The sequence below is a fragment of the Drosophila elegans genome, unplaced genomic scaffold (genome assembly GCF_018152505.1).
Source record: "Drosophila elegans isolate 14027-0461.03 unplaced genomic scaffold, ASM1815250v1 contig_208, whole genome shotgun sequence".
In the NCBI taxonomy this organism is placed as follows: domain Eukaryota; kingdom Metazoa; phylum Arthropoda; class Insecta; order Diptera; family Drosophilidae; genus Drosophila; species Drosophila elegans.
Window position 1 is genome coordinate 4,957,455 of NW_024545578.1, and position 17,840 is coordinate 4,975,294.

At 38.5% G+C, this 17,840-nt stretch overlaps 2 protein-coding genes across 4 annotated transcripts; both read right to left on the minus strand.

Annotated features, from left to right (window-relative positions):
- Positions 1–436: 436 nt before the first annotated feature.
- On the minus strand, positions 437–2,336 carry LOC108146130 (fumarylacetoacetase). The gene is made up of 4 exons (XM_017271978.2): positions 2,154–2,336; positions 1,556–1,773; positions 887–1,488; positions 437–828 (listed from the first exon to the last, which is right to left on the minus strand). Exons 1-4 carry the CDS (start codon positions 2,238–2,240, stop codon positions 482–484), a joined length of 1,254 nt encoding a protein of 417 aa, XP_017127467.1. The 5' UTR covers positions 2,241–2,336; the 3' UTR covers positions 437–481.
- A 141-nt stretch (positions 2,337–2,477) lies between these two features.
- On the minus strand, positions 2,478–16,416 carry LOC108145954 (glutamate decarboxylase). Of its 3 annotated transcripts, XM_017271668.2 has the most exons (9): positions 16,232–16,416; positions 16,035–16,136; positions 15,321–15,389; positions 12,603–12,839; positions 8,188–8,756; positions 8,000–8,067; positions 5,590–5,668; positions 4,333–4,677; positions 2,478–3,901 (listed from the first exon to the last, which is right to left on the minus strand). In XM_017271668.2, the coding sequence occupies exons 3-9, from the start codon at positions 15,379–15,381 to the stop codon at positions 3,728–3,730; spliced, it is 1,533 nt and encodes a 510-aa protein (XP_017127157.1). In that variant the 5' UTR covers positions 15,382–15,389; positions 16,035–16,136; positions 16,232–16,416; the 3' UTR covers positions 2,478–3,727. The 3 variants fall into 3 exon arrangements, with proteins under 3 accessions (XP_017127157.1, XP_017127159.1, XP_017127158.1); XM_017271670.2 differs by lacking the exon at positions 16,035–16,136; XM_017271669.2 differs by lacking the exon at positions 16,232–16,416 and having other exon boundaries at positions 16,035–16,153.
- Between the last annotated feature and the right edge of the window lie 1,424 nt (positions 16,417–17,840).

The following is a 17,840-nucleotide window of genomic DNA, read 5'->3' on the forward strand; positions in this document are numbered from 1 at the left end:
GTTTCGGTGCTCTCTCTTCTTTGCTCTGCTCTCTCACTTTCTGCTCCACTGCGACGCCGACTGCGCTGCTGGCGCTCAATTTGGGGCTGATGAAGAAGCAGTGGCATGCGTGTATTTACGAAACTACATGGAATGGAGGAGAGAGCGATTGGAGCAAGAGAGTAGAGCAGCTGAAAGAGAGGTAGCAAATCAGAGGCAGCGGGAGAGCCAGCTTCGAGCACTTGTTGAGCGTATTAACTTATAAAAGTGCACTGAGAAAAATAATAATATTACGTATACGCTTCAATAAACCTAAAAAGTATGCTCCAAAAATAAGAATTGAATTTTGAATTATTTGTCGAAATTTTTGAAATGGTATTTTCTATTTTTTTTTTTTTTTTAATATATAACATACGTAATTATTAACTTTAAAATTAGCCCAAGAAATTTTATAATCTGCTTTAAAATTTCTTTATTCAAGGAGACTCATTATACAAAAAACCTACTCCGGCACAGGATGGGCGGGTATCACTTGTCCAACGCACTCCCCAAATCCAATTCGCAGTCCGTTCTTCTCGCAATGACCCCGGATGATGACCTCGTCGAAGTCCTGGAGGAACTTCCTCGTCTTGCCACCCGGAAGCTCCACAGTCTTGGTGCCCTTCCAGCAGAGCTCTAGAAGTGATCCATAAGAGTCTGGAGTCTCGCCGGAGATTGTTCCCGATGCCATCAGATCACCTGGACGCAGATTGCAACCGGTGACCGTATGATGAGCGATTTGCTGCAGTGGCGTCCAGTAAAGATGCTTGAAGTTGGACTTCGAGATGAGCGATTCGTTCTGGTCGGAAGCTTCAAGCATAGGATGTATATTAGAATAAATCCGTTCAATTACCGTTCTCCGACTTACGCTTCAAAGAAACCTCCAGGTTGATATCAAAGTTGAATGGAATGCTCTGGCGCAGATAGGGCAGAACCTCGGGATCCTGGGGGAAGTTGTCCAGTAGGAAAGGTTTCAGGGCAGCTGTAGGCACCACCCAGGGAGAGATGGTGGTTCCCAGATTCTTGGCTGTGAATGGACCCAACGGAACATACTCCCACTTCTGGATGTCCCTGGCACTCCAATCGTTCATCAATGTAAATCCAAAAACATTCTTCCAGGCCTCATCGACGCGAATGGGTTCTCCCAACTGATTGCCTTTACCTCCGATAAAGAAGGCCATCTCCAACTCAAAGTCCAGCAGTCTGCAGGCTCCAAAGACTGGCTTCTCCGCTCCCTCGGGCAGAGTTTGTCCCAGTGGACGACGGATGGGAGTTCCGGAGACCACCACGGAGCTAGCACGACCATGATAACCCACCGGCAGATGACGCCAGTTGGGCATGAGGGCATTGTCCGGTCCTCGGAACATGATGCCCACATTGGTGGCATGATGGATGGATGAGTAAAAGTCGGTATAGTCACCAATCTGAGCAGGCAAATGCAGTTTAATCTCCGTCTGAGGTACAATGGCACTAAAATGACAGGTGAAATATATATTATACTATTACATTTTATAGCCCCATACCAAACCATACTCACACCGCCTTCAAGTCCACATTCTGATCCAATTCGGAACCCTGGACCAAAAGCTTCTGAGTCTGTGTCCTCACCACATCCCAAGCTTCAAAGTCCAATCCCATAAGCTCATTCAAAGTTTCCGCCTGCAGACTTTTCTGAACTTGGAAAGGGTACAGCTGCGCGACTGCTTTCAGGTCCAGGACATGCTCACCAATGGCCACACAAAGACGGTGAACTTTCTATGGGTGGTGGCAAGAAAAACAGCAATTACGATATACAGATACGATATGGTATGATATGGGGGCCTTATCAGAGCTAGTTGCTGGGTTATTAAAGATTGGATTAGCATATTGTTTTCGTAAACAAACTAGTTTGTGTTGGATGATGTATGCAAATGCTATGCCTCAAAGCGGTTTCTGATCTAGAGTTGATTTCTAGAACATGTGGAACGATTTCCAAGTCACATGGAATGTAATACAAGTCAAGAAAAACCTAGAGTCTATTAAATTTTGTTTTAACAATTTAAGCCTAATGTTTCTTTTATTACTGTGTTTTGTTTGAAAACAATAAGCTCATTTTTAACACTCTTGACAGTTTATTTGACATCATATTCACTCACATTGTTTTCAGTTGAGAAGACAGCATAGGGCAGATTTTCCAGGGGAAAATCACTTCCCGCCGGCACTGGCACAAAACTCTGGGACATTTTAAAAGCACTCAAAGTGAACAACTTGGGTAGGTGGGTGCGGATCAATAAACTAACGCAGAGAACCGTAAAAAGTGTGCGCGGAGCCAGAGTGAGCTAGATAACAACTGAGGGGTTTGCACACCGCGATCCGCTTTATATAGCTTCTCCAGACCCCAAGATCTCTCACTTCTCTTAGCGAAACCAAGCCCCCAAAGCAAAAGAGCATTTGAAACCTTATAAAGAGAAACACACAGATTGCGCTTTGGTTACTTTTATTTACCCATATGTTTATATATATAATATATTCATTTGCTTTTATATAGATGTTGGAATAATTCTTGTTCTGGTTTTGATTTGGATCTCTGCAAATACATATACATTAATTTATACATACATAAAATGAGCGTGATGCTGGATAAACTTAGATAACACGCTTTAAAATACAATATATGTTTAATTTATTTTTATACCATTAATCTTTTAGTTTTGCTGAATTGACAAACGTGTTTTGTGCACAGGTAGAATGTAATATGTCTGATTGTGTTCTTCTGATTGGGGGGATCTTTCCATTCCAACCTGGGCCAATAACCGAATCGATCTTAACTGAAAACAGAATCTTCCAACATTCGTAATTGAGTTTTAATTGACACCGGACATTCATATATATATTTGTCAGCCCTTTGCTGGAAACTAAACTCCAACTAATTCGATTATACGTATTCATGTCTCTATATATAGCACAGTTCGATACATGGACTAAATGGGATCTGGAGCTTAGATCCCCATATCTTTGGTTTTGTCTATACAATTAACAAGCACAGGTCTCTTTCGATCTCGTTTTTTATAAAGGTACGCATGGCCATAGATATATGAAAACATTTACTATTATTTCACTATTTGCAAACAAAGCAAAACTCAACGAATTGAACTAAAGTCCTCGAATCTCTTTCATCTTCTCCTGATATGTTAAGATAGCGTTCCAACAGTGTCTATATCGTATATATTTCGTAGTTTTATTGAGTTTGGGGCTGGGACTGTTCCGTGTTTTTTGGTGGTGCGTGTGTGGAGCGGTGGCTTCTATGCTCTGAATTCTCTATCATTATTTGCGGTATACATATAGATATTCAAATATTACTTATAGACTCCTCTCTGTGCCCTTCGATTTAGATATAGTTGCCAACGAACGGAAATGAAACGCCACGGTTATACATAGTTTTCAAATTTTTTTTTGTCAACTCCGGGACGAACGGATAACGACGGTTAACGAATAACGGTTAACGGATAACGGGATGAGAAATCGTAAAGGAACATCTAGCAACACGTTATAGATACAAACAAATGTACATTCAACATTGAACTCTGATGATAAGCGGGATTTCATCGATCCCCGTCTCTTAACTTTCCGGGTCTTTCATTGCGGTCTCCTGATATGCTTTTACCTTAACGATACTTCTTGGTTGTGCCACGTCTCATTACCAATCCAATGCAAGCCGCACTGAAACCCCTTACAAGTCGTCGCCCAGACGATGGATCTCATCCAGCATAAAGTCCACATCCGCCTCGTTGACCGCCGCCGATGAGATGATCGAGCGGAAGAAGTTGGGTCGCCGATCGTCGGGCTGATAGCCCACCATCAGCGTGCCCTTCTGCATCATGCGGCCCTTGATGATGGGGCAGATCTGCAAGGATAATATAGAAATATTAGGAGAAAGTTTAGAATAAAAACTTTATATCTTTATTATCACATTGTCAATTTATTACTATATTTTTAAAGAATAAGATTACTAATGTTATACAAAATGTAATGTATTTATACTCTTAAATGCTATTATTGGTTTTAAAAAAAGCACAAATTTGATTGATCTATCTAATTGAACGTAGTTTTTGCTCAGAACGGTAAATTCTCAATTTTTTAGTAGAATTAATTGATCAATGGTAAGATAAATTTTTATTGAGTAAATAAAATAAAAACAGAAAATTTATTACATTACTTTTTAGATTTATGAAATTTGAAACGAAATGGAATAAATGCTATCATTCGTTTAAATAACATTTTTTTGATTTTACTTATCATTTTTTTCTCAGAAGTTTCTTGAAATACTTGTCTTACCTTTCCAAGCTCCACCTCCTTCTTGGCGTCGTGTGGTACTCCTCTCAGCCGCTTGGGCACATACCAGAAGGAGACATTGACGCACTCGGGCTCGAGGATGAGGTGGAAGCGATCGGACTGCTCCCGGATGCGCTTCAGCTGGTACTGGACCAGCTCCATGAGGCGGTCCTGCTGCTGCTCGAAGCCCTCGGTGCCCTTGGCCCGCCACTGGAGCCACAGCTTGAAGATGTCGTTGTGGCGGCCGCACTGGATCACCTTGTCCCCGGTGTCGTAGCTAATGTCGTACTGCTTGTCGGTCATGAACAGATACTCCGCCGACATCTGGTTGCAGCTGATGAGGAGGCCCTGCGGAATAAGGACATCGATTCGGGATGAAATATCTCACTCTCTCTCTCTTTAGCTCGATAGCTGTATAGCTCTGTCCATAAGTCAAGTTGAAATTTTAATTAAAATTCCGCCTGCCAAAAGACGCAACTGTGACCGATGGTAACATATTGCACGGGATGTAAAAAAGTCAGGGTGACTCAGCCAAATGCGGCCCGTGCTCGTCAAAGATTTCATTACGCATTGTGTGTGCGACTACGACGGGGCTACGACTACCCTTGGCCATTTTGCTCCTGTTTGGCAGGACGAACAACAAGGAATTGTTCGGAGTACAATTGGAATTCTTTACACAAACATTGTTCGATGTGCATCCAGAAGAATGTTGGGCAAACCCAGGGGTAAACGGGGCAGTGGAAAAGGAATTTAAACCATGGGGTTGGGATAGAGGTATGCCTCGAATTTGTTTCACTTGGTTGCAGGATGGCAGTGGTGGAGCGATGAACTTTTAACTTCCATGACAGGCTGGCCTTTTATTTTAACTTTGAACTTGCAGAAACCATATTCGTTTACCACTTGCCAAATACTGAGTTGAGCAATTGTGAGCTGCCAACAAATTAAACAAAATGTAGAGTCTGCCAACCACACATTTTACAACAGAAATATTTCAGTGGCATTCAATCTTTATACAATTTATATAACGTTAATAACAAAAAACCTTTAAAACCTAAAGTCGAATGTTAAATATTCAAATAAAATATATATACTCTATGATAAACAAGCTCTTAATCTAAAATACTTGTTTTCTCAAATGCAAATTAAATATTAAATATTAAATAAATAATCCTTATTACTAACATATTCAGATTTGAACACGAAAACTGTTTATAATATTTTTTTTATGCTAAGGATCTATCTATAGATGAGTATACTTACATCCTCCTTGAAATGGATCGTGGAGCATTGAAGCAGGGCTCCCATGAGCTTGTGGGGATTCCAGGTGACCGAATCGGCACTGCAAGAGTCAAATCATAGCGTTAAATGGACATTCAATTACGAATTACAAACAATTAACACTAATCTGCCGCAGTGCGGTGCAAGCCCCATCCCCTTAAAAACATTAAATCCAACCCCCGCTGTGTGACAAGAGCTGAAAAAAGGGGGAGGGATATAAGGAAGGTCCTGGCAAGTGCCATAAATTGTGGCAATTTCAGGCCGCAGCACTTTAATTGAATTCAAAAGAGCGGCGAGGACAACCCCCGTGGGCCTTCGGAGGGTTGACAGTTAAACATCCCTGGGGGAGCTATTTACAGTTATGTGGGCGCAGTGTGTGTGTGTGAGTGAGAGTGTCCTTGAGAGTGTGCGTGAGTGGGTGTCTATAAACATGATCCTTATGGAGTGCCTGGAAGTATGCTTCACTTTTTTATACACCGTTTTTGCTTTGAAAAAAGGGGTATATTGATTGGATAGAAATCACACTTTTGATAGGGTATTGTTTATAAATTATTGCAAAACACAATAACTAAATACAACAATAACTTACATATTTCGAAATTCAATTCTTCAAAAGAAATCTAATAAATATTTTACCTATATAAATTATTGACAATTATTAAAGCCCCTATACAATAATATTTTGAAAAAGTTTTGAGTCCATTTACTAAATAAGTTTATTTATTTATTTAGGTATTTTTATCTTATCATTACTTTTTTTTATCTTATAAAAAAATTAATATATTAATATTTTTTATAAATAAAATAACATTTTGAAAAGAAAACAAAATTATTATAATTAAACTTAACCAGATTTTAATTCGTGTTTTAGTAAGGTATCTTATAGTCTACACCTTTTTCTCATCCAATACGTATTTGATTGAGCAGCAGCATGTGAAGTTAAACTTTTAAGATGAGATTTTGGTTCGATTGTTTTAAGTTTGCTTCCGGAAACGAAACTCAGCGGATTTAAGAGCCTCTGGCGAAGCCTCCATCGAAGTACCATTAATCAGAGTTGCGTAAGCCTTCGTAGGCCGCAAAATGTCAGCTGTATGGGCATTTTAATGATTAATTCGCGCTGAGAGCCTTTCAATTAAGGACCTCGATTTGCATGCCACAGCAATTCGTGGCTTAGGATCCATTCAAACTAATTGAAGGCGAACGGCTGGGTGATGGATGGATATCCGGATATCCAGCCATGGAGGGCAATCAATTTGAAAGTGTTTATGGAGTCTGCTGCTTGACCGCAAGCTGTCGATACAGCGACAGCTGCACTTGCCGCATTTGCCTAAGCTTCCTGAAGACTGAGCGGAATTAAAGATGTGGATATGGACTGGAGATGGAGACGGAGATGGAGTAAAGTGCATTTCAGGTTGCGACTTTAAAATTAAAAATTCCTCAACCGGGGATGAATCCGTACTCCTGACTTGCCCTCACATTCATTGTTTGGCGTAATTGTTGTGTAAGTAATGCCCATCCAAAACACCCCTCTGGACTAGATGGATTGCTTCTGGAAGGGGCCACAGTAGAAATCCACTTTGTTCATTTGTTTGTTCGGGCCAAAATGCACTCGGCTTGTGCCTTGTAATCCCTGTAAGCTCTGAACACCTGATGGAGGCACTAAATGACAAATTGAGATTTTTCCCACATGTTCAACTCGAATCGCTTTTCCAAGAGGGAGGGTGACTGAGCAATGCGGGCCATTTGGGAGCATTTAGATTTAAATTTACCCAACCCAACACGACTAGAGATTTCAATTTTTGTTTTGACTGGCCGGAAGATGAGGGCGCCCAAGGCACAAAGTTCATGTCAAGAACGATGATGAATGAGAGCAACAATTGCTTGCGACAAAAGATAAGGTTTTCGAAGGGGTTTTTAAGGCACTTCAAAAGTACTCAAAGAAACTGCGAAGAATTGTTAGCTTAAGGGAATACACTCTTTTTATGAAGGCTAAGAAAGCTAAGAATACACTTAAACTAAGAAAATAAATTAAAAAAAAATTTATTTACAAAGTTCAACTACCAAAAAAATATATAATATAAAATGTATATATATTTTTCTTAATTTCAAATACTTTCCAAAAACGTTTAAACAATTTTTATAAAAAACTTCGCCATATCTTGACTTAAATTTACATTAGAAAATTATACTAATTTATATATTACCAAATTTAAAATGAATAAATTTTAAAGTGTTTTTAGAAAGGGATGTATGGATTTTCGTGAACATTTTAAATAGGACACTTGTCAATAGAATTCCTAAAAAAATATGAATTAGGTCTTTTACTCTCTTAAAAATATCTTAAAATCTACATAGATATAAAAGTAATTATGTAATATACTCTGTAACTTACCGCTCAACACCAGAGAATCTGGGATGACGATGCTTGCGCGACATCAACAAACCACCGCCCCAAGCAGCCTTTAAAAAATAAGAATAAAATTATTATATCTTGAGATTAATATTATAAATTTAAAATTTAATAAACTTTAAATTTCTTGAAAATTCTAAGTCTTTTTCAATTTTTTCGAAGATACTCACATCAACGTGCATCCAGCAGTTGTATTTCTGGCAGATATCTGCAATCGTATTGATATCATCGAAGGCTCCAAGGACCGTGGTGCCGGCAGTGGCGTTGACAAAGAAGGGGATGTCACCCTTGGCCTTACGCTCCAGGATCAGACGCTCCAGCTCCGAGGTGATCATCTTGCCGTGCTCGTCCGAGGGCACCACAATGCAGTGATCGGTTCCCAGTCCGCAGACGGCAGCACAGGATTTAATCGAGTAATGGCACTGATCCGAGGTGAACATCACCAGAGTGCCGGGCAATCCCACCGAGCCGTGCTCCTTGTAGTTGGGGAACATCTTGTGGCGCGCCGCCAAGAAGGCATACAGGTTGGAGATGGAACCTCCGGGGGCCAGAATGGAGTCGCCACCTGACCAGCCGATAATCTCGCGCATCTTGGTCAGCACCACATTCTCCATCAGGATGAAAACGGGCGCAATCTCGTAGGTAAACATGTTGGTATTGGCCGTGGCCGTCAGCCACTCGCCGGCCATCGAGATCAGGTCCAGACCATTGGACAGTTGGTTGAAGAAGTGGGGATGTCCTGAAAATTACAATGAAAATATAAAATATAAATTTGTAAGTCAAAAACCACTTCTTAATTTTTAGAGGCTTTTAGGTAAATCACTAATGTTTATATTATTTGCTTTTAAAATTTCGAAACACATTTAAAATTCTGAAAGTAAGCCCCAACATAAGCCACATTAAACTTATTTTTTACGAAGTTGTGGTTTGCATCTCACTTAAAAATTTAATTTTAAATATAACATGTTTCCAAGTCATTGAAGATACATACACGAAATTCTGATTTAAATTCTATAAAAATATAATTTTTAAACGTTTGTTTCTTTTTCTTTTCTCATATTGTAAAAAACTTGAAAAAACTTCAAGTTTATCTGCATAATTTTTTTAATTTTCTTCTACAAAGACCTCTTTCAAAGTTAAGCTCCTCTTTTTAATTAACACTTTTAGACGGAACCAATACTTGTGACATTCTGTATGTGCTTGCCTAATGTAGCTGAAAATGCTTTCCATTTAGCAACGGCTGTCTCTTCAAGTCACTGGGACTTTTCTCGCTTTTCCGAGTTTTTCTAAGCTGACAGCAGATGTGTCTGGCGGCAGCTGTGCTTCCTTCGCCCATCAACCTCCCTCCATCCAGCAGCTTTCTGTCAGTGTTTTTTGTTTTTATTAAAAATATATTTTCGAGGGCAGTGGCAACTGAAACAAAGGCCGAGCCGAAATACGGCTGACTGGCCTCGAAGGGAAAAATGTATAGGAATAAAAGGAGGACGAAGGAAGACGGCCGGAAGTGCATATGTTCAAGGGCAGACGGTACAAGGTCCTGTTGGCCAATCGATGGAGGATAGTCTGCTCTGAAAATCCGTTTCCCCTGCTCAACAAGTTTAGCCCTGTAATCCTTGAGCCCCTGCTCCTGCTGATCTCTATAAATTGCTCATTTATTGTAGCTAATTGCGACTTGCCGAGCTTCGATTTTGGGGGTGCTATCTGTGGAGACTGGGGCAAAACTCCCACGAAGAATCACAAAATGCTTTCAGTCACCATCAGGAAGCTGTCCAACTCCTCGAATTTTGTACATTTCCCCTCCCTGTTCCACTTTGAACCCTTCGGCGTCTGTCAGTTCACATCTTGAGTGCCATAAGTCGTGTGATTAAAATCCCATTGCCCACAAGGCTAAATCCACCCACAGATATAAAATACATATGCACGGAGAGAAATCTTTGTGTATTAAACGATACTGATCACATATTAAATACAATGAATATCAAATTGCATGAGTTAATATTGACTTGAATGCATTTTATTTTAGTTAAAAATTGTATTATTTTCAGTTATCAAGATCAGTTCCAAAAATAGTCGAAAGAAATTGTTAAAAAAATGAATGAAAATTAATAAATGTTGAAATTCAGTACAAAATATTTTGATTTACAAGGTTTTTCTTTACCAGTTTTGCATTATTTTAACTCAATATTCAGAACCTATTAAAATAAAATGTTTAAAAACATGTTTATCGTTTACTAAACCTTTTTTTATTCAGTTAATAGCTACCAGTTTTTGCCAACATTTTTTGTTCTGTATGCCAGTTGACAGAGCGTCGGCATCCAAACATTTCAATTTGCGCATGTGGCCAGGATATGCTCGTTGGAAGGACTCGATTCGAGCGGAGTCACCCTCGTCCCGGCAGCCATTCATTCGCATCAAAGGATCAGGAATGCAGCGAGTCAGAAAATAACAACGGATTTTGATTAAAGCTCCCCTCGTTTTTATGGAGTCCTCGGAGAAGGAAGTCGTATCCGTCGTATCGGGTTGCCAGTCTGACAGGGCGCGCATTATGTGAGATTACGGATCATAAATGGGACTCTTATCGGGTCTGCAGGGAAGGCAAGTGCGGAAAAACAGCTTGACAGCACTATCTTTTGGAGAGGAAATTGGTTTGCTTGTGATCATATTTTAAATAATATTTAATACTTCTGTTTAATTTTTAAACACACAAAATATAAATATTTGTAATTGCCAAATCTTCTTCCACCTTATTAGAAACTTATTAACCAAACTTTCCTAACACAAATGTTTACCATATAATGGCATTTTAATGAGATTTTCGTTATAACTTTGCAGCCATTTTGTGAGTTTATTTTAATTATGTTTCCTTTTAGCACTGAACTTGCAATAGAAAAACTAACAGAAACTTGAACCAAAACTTGAACTTCCCATCATGTAACATGCGACTCGCATCCTAATTACGTTATTTTTATTCCTTCTTTCCCAAAAGTTTCCCATGCAATCTGAGCTTATTCAGTGGCTCTTCTGATTGCGTTGAGTTTTAATTCAATTTTTGGCAAGCCAAATGGGGAGCAGAAGGATAAACAGCAGCATCCTCATTTCCTGCCAAGGAAAGCAACGCCTGCTTCCGAGACAAGGCCGCAGTTTCCGGGGGTGGGTGGTGTTTCTGCGGTGGAGTGGGTGGTGTGGGGTGGCTCTAGTAAATACGCTTATTATCGATACTCCAAACACAATTGCGGTCACGTGCGTGGACTGCACAAACATCGGAGGACAAAAGACAGCCACGGACGACTGGGGACAGACTGCCTCTCGCATTAATTTTCAATGAAATCAAATCAGTAAGGACATTCAAAACAAGCTGGAGAAAACTATGATATAACTTTTCGACTTTGAGATACCATAGATATTCCAAACTATGATTTTTTAGATAACTCGATTATTTGTATTGGCCAAGAAATATTATTTTGGCAATTAATATATTTCTGATCATCTGAAATAATTTATATCAAATTTTTTTGTTTTAAATTATTTTTGTATAACTAGAAACTGTTAATAATATAAATTTATATACCAAATATAGTATCTTAAAAACTTGAACTTGAAATAAAAATATAACATATAAAATCTTCTTTAATTGGAGTTACCAATTTTTATACCATCTAATATTCTCCTCTGATTATCAAGTAGTGGGTATGAAAAAGTTAAAAGTGAAACGTGCGAATGACTTTTGGCTGCTAAATCCGCGCACACAAAGAACCCTTTGCCTGATTTATGATTGATGGCAGGCTGAATCGCAGGGGGATTGCGATTACAGACCCCGAGGCGAGTGTTTTTGAAAGGTGTAAACAAGCCGGGGCCGCAGCTCAATGGGCCATAAAATGGCATTGTCTGTTGTCTGATGTCTGCTGTTGCTGTTGATGTTGCTGTGTACTCCGTGTATCTCCCCGAGTGCCATCAATATGCTAATGTGCTTATCTAGAAGGCTGCACACTTTGTGTTCTAATACGACCGCAAGGTCCAGAGGCACGCGTCCTGCCCTTTTGCCTTAAAAAAATATGCCACGGACAAAAAGCATATGCTAAGCAGGGACAAATTTGATTAATCCCCAACTGAGCAAACATTACGGGGTGACGATAAGGTTGGAAATTATAAAGCTTAGATCACCTTTGAATATTCATACCAGCTTTAAAAGTTGAGATTTTGTTTTTACTTATTGTGACAGGACTATTGTAAGCCATAATTATTTTAAAATTTGTTTATCACCAGCAGAAACTAAATTTAAACAAAAAAAAAAAATAAACAAATAAACAAAATAATAATAATTGCAGTTTGATTAAAGTTATTGAATTTATAGCACCTTTGAAATTTATAACCGGAATTAGGTTACAATAATAATTTATTTTACATTTAAGCATTGTTTTAGTTGCTATTATTATTGCCTAAAAAAATCATTTTAGAGTAAAATTGTTTTTAATATTTTATTGTCTATTTCCATTTTTTGAAATCTGTTAATTTTTTTAAATTAAATCCACTTCAATAATTTTGTATTATTTTATAGAATATAAGATATAAATAAACCTTGACTCACCCGTCTTGACTTGATACTTCAGCGTGGTGGCACAATCCTCGATAAGCTGCTGCAGTGGCAAGGCGCGATCAGGAACATCCAGATCCAGGAGTCGCTTCATGTCCTCGGGATGGTGGAAGTCCAGGACCTTCTCGTTGCGGTCGTTGGTGGCCTTCACAAAGTCCAGAAGCACATCGATTACCTTCAGCAGGAACTCCCGTGTCTCCGGTCCAGCGGTCACTGTGGTGGGCATGAGATCTGGATAGGAAAAAAAAAAAATAAAGAGGGTGCGGAAAAAACCAAATGAGAATACCTTATCGGTAAATATGAAAAGCGTGCCCCGCTGCTGACAGGAAAAATGGTTTTTCCTCTCTTATCGTGATATATGGCTATTATTATTGCCATGATTTGTGGGGGGGCAGTGTCGTAAAAAAGAGATGACTGGCTTTGAGACAAGGTAAGTCGAAATTTTTCATGGGCAAACTGAGAATTCAATTATTATTTTGGACCTTAACAGTCGTTCACTGAGAAAGTCGAGTAGAATTCTTTATTTTTTAATTAAGAACTTATGGTAACGGTTTTAGTGAGCTGTATTCATAAAATTATAATTTTTTGTTTCTTATATAACCATTACCTACAGTTTACCAGCAAGAAATATTTTTATATATATAAATCTCAATCAAAAAAATCATGACCCAAAGTAAAATTATGTTGACATTTTTGGTGACTTTCTGATTATAAATCTATTTTAGTTTACAAGTAAACTTTTTTTATCGTTCAATTATTTAAAGATGAGCAGTATTTATTTAAAATATTTAAATTAATATTTGCGTACGATTTTTCAAAGTGTTGTTTTTAAAAACCTTACAAAAAACTGGCATAATAAAAATCCTTTTTATTTCAAAGAAAGGTGTAATATTATACACTATATAAGATACAATTAAACGAATTTTTCAGAATAAGAAGACTCATAAACGTCATATGGTTTATGTATAAACAAAAAAAATCATTCTTTGTTGCGCACCATTTAAATTTTAAACCAGAAAACTTAGGATTAAAATGCTGTATATCAAGCTAAGATTATTATCCAACTAGCCAGATTTTCCAAGTGCACCCCATTGGGTTTTACTATACATAAACATCCTTTACTGTCCTTGGCATTTTACTTCTGCGGTGGCTGCAATTAATTACTGGGGCTTTGTTTAAGCATCAGCAGCAGTGGCCACTAAGCCACCGAGCAAATGGGAGCAGCTCCCCATTCGAGACCCGCTGGAAATCAATTGGAAACTTAACGTTGCGCATGATTACCATTTTGCGAAGGAGAGTTACTTTTTTGGTGGTGGAGTATAAATTGTAGCAAGCTCAAAAATTCCTCGAGTTTACGGCCAAGAAGTTAAATACAATTTTAATGTGCCCGACTGCTTCAGTGGGTGCTCAGTGTCAAAGGCAGTCGAAATGTGAGTCCTGCGAGTGCTGCTGCGAAGGAGCATTAGGAACAGCCGTCACACACGAGTCCTGGAATCGAGCGTGAGCAATATCCTGTGACTAAACGGTTTATGTTTGTTGGCCTTTCAATTTGAGGCACGCGTCTGCCGCCTCGGGGAAAGTCCTGCCACCTTTTCTGGTGGTGGATTTGTTTGACTTTCTGTCTGTTTGTTTCGTGTTTGTCGATGAAAATCTGTTACAGGACAACAGTCGCCAGTTTCACGCTTCAACGGCAACACACACGAAACAGCAACGAATCGAGTGCAAAGGAGCTTCGGAGTGCAGTGGCCATTTATCAAGGACATGAGTGTCCTGGACAGCCCACTGCTTGTCCATGTCCTTGCCAGCAGACTCCAGATTCCAGTTTGCCCACTTTCTGTTCGTGTCCCTGGCCGTGTCAGTTAAGCACTCGTTTATTATTTGCCCAGCCAAAAGCGATTCGAGTGCAACTATGCGAAGGACCAATATTTGCCAGGATTATTACACGTACCTAGGCATAGCGAAGTAATGCCCCTTCGGAAGCATGTTCGCAAAATATGTTTCTTGTGCAGGAATGTGACAGGCTTGAGCAAGACATTCGCAGTATAAATCTTGGTTATCAACTAAAATTTATCGCTTGTACGTGTACAATTTATGATTATGACAAAAAGGCTAAAACCTTGAAAGCTAATTACCTATTGATAAATTATTGCACATTTTCACAGGTGATGTTTATTATTCATTTACAATGTGCATCAGTAGAATAATTTAAATAAAATATTTCCTTAGTCATATTATAAAAGCCCAAAATATTACTATTTTCTTGAAGCATTTTTATGTTCTGAGCTCGTTTAAAAGTAAAATAGTAAATCTTTTTGACCACAGTATAATAAAACAAAATAATTTTCGTATTCATAGTTTACAAGCCAAGTATATTAAAATAATGGCTCATTAAGAAATAGCGCTAAATGTTTTCTTGAAAAAAAGTAGAAGTAAACTAATAATTTAAATGCGTCAAGTGTATTAATTTTATTATCTAAAAGAATATTTATAATGACTTTTTTAAATAAAAGAAAATTTGCCATTTTATTGATTACAATCACGATTTCGTTCATTCATTCATTCGATTTTTTATAATTTTCATATATTGAAAATAAAAATATTTACTTGCCTAACAAGATTTTTTTCTAACTAACTTGTTTAAATAAATTTCGTCATTCCTGTTTCCCATTTTTTAAAGTTATATAGTTTGAATAAATTAAATGAAGTACTTACCATACGCCGTCAGCTTGCCCGTCCTTTCGGACAGTTTATACCCGTTCGGATTGAGCGACATTTTCTCCTCTGCAAGGAATAAAAAATAAGAATAGTATATCAATTACTAGGGATAATCCCAAAGTTAAGACTCAGCTTAGTTAGAAACAATGGAGCTCGGCCAAATGAAGTGAGTCAATGTTATGCAATCGACCGAAACCTGAGGGCCCCAAAGCAGGTGTTACATAAGTCCTTTGCGAGGAAAAGCCCCCCACCACACATATTTACACCCACCCACTCACACACACACACACACACAAATTGCATAACCAAGACAAACAAACAAATGGTGTGAAAATGCAATGGGCGTGCAAATAAACAGAGTGGAAAATGGAATGGGGAGTTGGGGTTTGTGGGGTTTGTTTGGTTGGGGTTTCAGGGTACAAGGACAACTGAAGGGCAGATTCCAAGTGGGAGGTATATATCTTCTATATACTGTGTATATACACTGATTTCAGGGACCCTCCTTTCCCATTTTTGGCGCCATCTGCTATTGCGCAGTGTTAAGCCAATTTCCTGCGACTGTATACATATATATATATATATATATATATATATTAATATGGAATTTACATAGGGATACAGACAGCGCGACAGCTGCTGTTAATGGCGAAAACCTTGGACAGTACGTAACTTATGCAACGAAAGTCAGACTATAATCTGTGAGACTCTTACCGATAATCCTGCGGATATCGTCGATATACTGCTTTAGATAATTCACTTTGACTGTGTGCTGGGGGCGACGAATCACCGACGTTGCCTTTTGAACAAAAAGAACTAGAGGAATGTGGACGAGGACGAAATGTATCGAAATGTATCTCTAAGATGGAGCTGCGATACTACGTTTGTGGTCTAAATTAGCGACAACTTACAGAGTTCCTTCAAGCAACAAAACACTGAAAACACTCGCGGGACGGAGCCTGTAACTCACTGATTAAACGGACTTTAATTTTCTGAATTTAAAATATATATTTTATATATAATATATATATATATATATATTTGGTTACTTTCACTGAGTGGAAAACTTAGGGAACTGAGCAGCCTACACTCGCTGACGATCTGCGGAGCTATGAGCAGCAGCATCCGACTGGGCTGCCTACGAAGCTTTTCAGCCCCACAAAATGGCTGCTGCCACCAACTCTTGCATAACCTTCAACACAATACACGGACAACACGGCAGAGGACAGAGGACAGAGGAAAATGCGGGAAATTCTCTGGGTGACGTCATTGATTTTTCGGCAACCATCTTTGTTGAGCCAAATGGCGTGGGCGTGGCTTACACTTTCGCCCCAAAGTATCCAACAGATACACACACAGCCATAAAATATGTGCGCAAGACTGGAAAATACTACAAAAAAAAAATAAAATGGGCTCTAAAGGAAATAAAGATTGCGAAGGGGCGACCAAATGAAAAGCTAATTAACAAACTAATTTTGTCACTGTTACTGACATTTACAATGACCCACAACTTTTTATGAGAGTTCCTGTCGAATGACAGCGAAAAGAAATACATAATTGCTTCCATTTCCCCCAGTTTTCCCTATATATATACATTACATATGTAGAACCCAAAACATAGAACCTAGTATATAGAGCAAAACGAAATTTGGGTCAAAGCTAGGAGCCATGTATGTGCGAATAAGATATGTATCTCGAAGTGAAATTGCATCATTTCTAATAGAACGCTTTTCATAGCATACTTTTGAGGGTCGGAACGCATATAGGAATGTTATGTAACTGGGAAAAAGATGAAAACCAAAGGAGATGGGGACTAAAATGACGTACATCAAACCGGAGGAGCTGAAACAACGAGAACAGTAAAAAAAACTTCCCACGAACACAGAGCCTCTCACACTCTTATCTGACATGGAGCAGCTGGCCCAGGATGTCTTGGTTCTTGGTCCTTGGTCCTCGGTCCTTGGTACTCAGTCCTTGTACAGGATCCTCTGCGTCAGCATATTCGTTTCGAAGGCTTTGGCACTTGAAAAGTGTCTTTCGATGTAACTGATTGCAACTTAAGGGGGACATTACAGTAGCAATAACTCTGTTGGAAAACCTTGTGATCAATCTTTTATTTAACGCAAATTTTGCAAGATTTATAAAATGAAGTAGGTGCTTATTTAACAAGACTTTAAAAGCGTTTATATGCGGCAGTATACATTATAAAGAAGGCAAAAAGGCAATAACAGTTTTAAAACGACCCCATCACCATTTCATAAATTGTAATTAAGAGTTAAATAAGCCATTTGCTCATATACAAAAGAGAAATCCAATTAAAAATTATAGCTTTTAATGGGGCAACAACTGTTTTTAATGATTTCATTATCGTTACTATTAAGTATGTTTTCCTTAAATTGAAGCAATAATAATACATCAACACAAAAAACGGCAAGGAAATAAAAAGTTTTAAATATAATTGAGCTTCTGTTATTAAAAATTGCAAGCAAATTTATATTTTTAAAATAATTAAATAATATA

Bases quoted from the DNA above. Each gene is read 5' to 3' on its own strand.
- LOC108145954 (XM_017271670.2), bottom strand. From the start codon at position 15,381: ATGTCGCTCAATCCGAACGGGTATAAACTGTCCGAAAGGACGGGCAAG. The intron at 8,757-12,602 runs GTGAGTCAAGGT...TGTAATTTTCAG, and splicing joins GAAGTATCAAGTCAAGACGG to GACATCCCCACTTCTTCAAC. The intron at 8,068-8,187 runs GTGAGTATCTTC...TATTTTTTAAAG, and splicing joins ACTGCTGGATGCACGTTGAT to GCTGCTTGGGGCGGTGGTTT.
- LOC108146130 (XM_017271978.2), bottom strand. From the start codon at position 2,240: ATGTCCCAGAGTTTTGTGCCAGTGCCGGCGGGAAGTGATTTTCCCCTG. The intron at 1,774-2,153 runs GTGAGTGAATAT...CACCACCCATAG, and splicing joins TCTTCTCAACTGAAAACAAT to AAAGTTCACCGTCTTTGTGT. The intron at 829-886 runs GTAAGTCGGAGA...CTATGCTTGAAG, and splicing joins CCTGGAGGTTTCTTTGAAGC to CTTCCGACCAGAACGAATCG.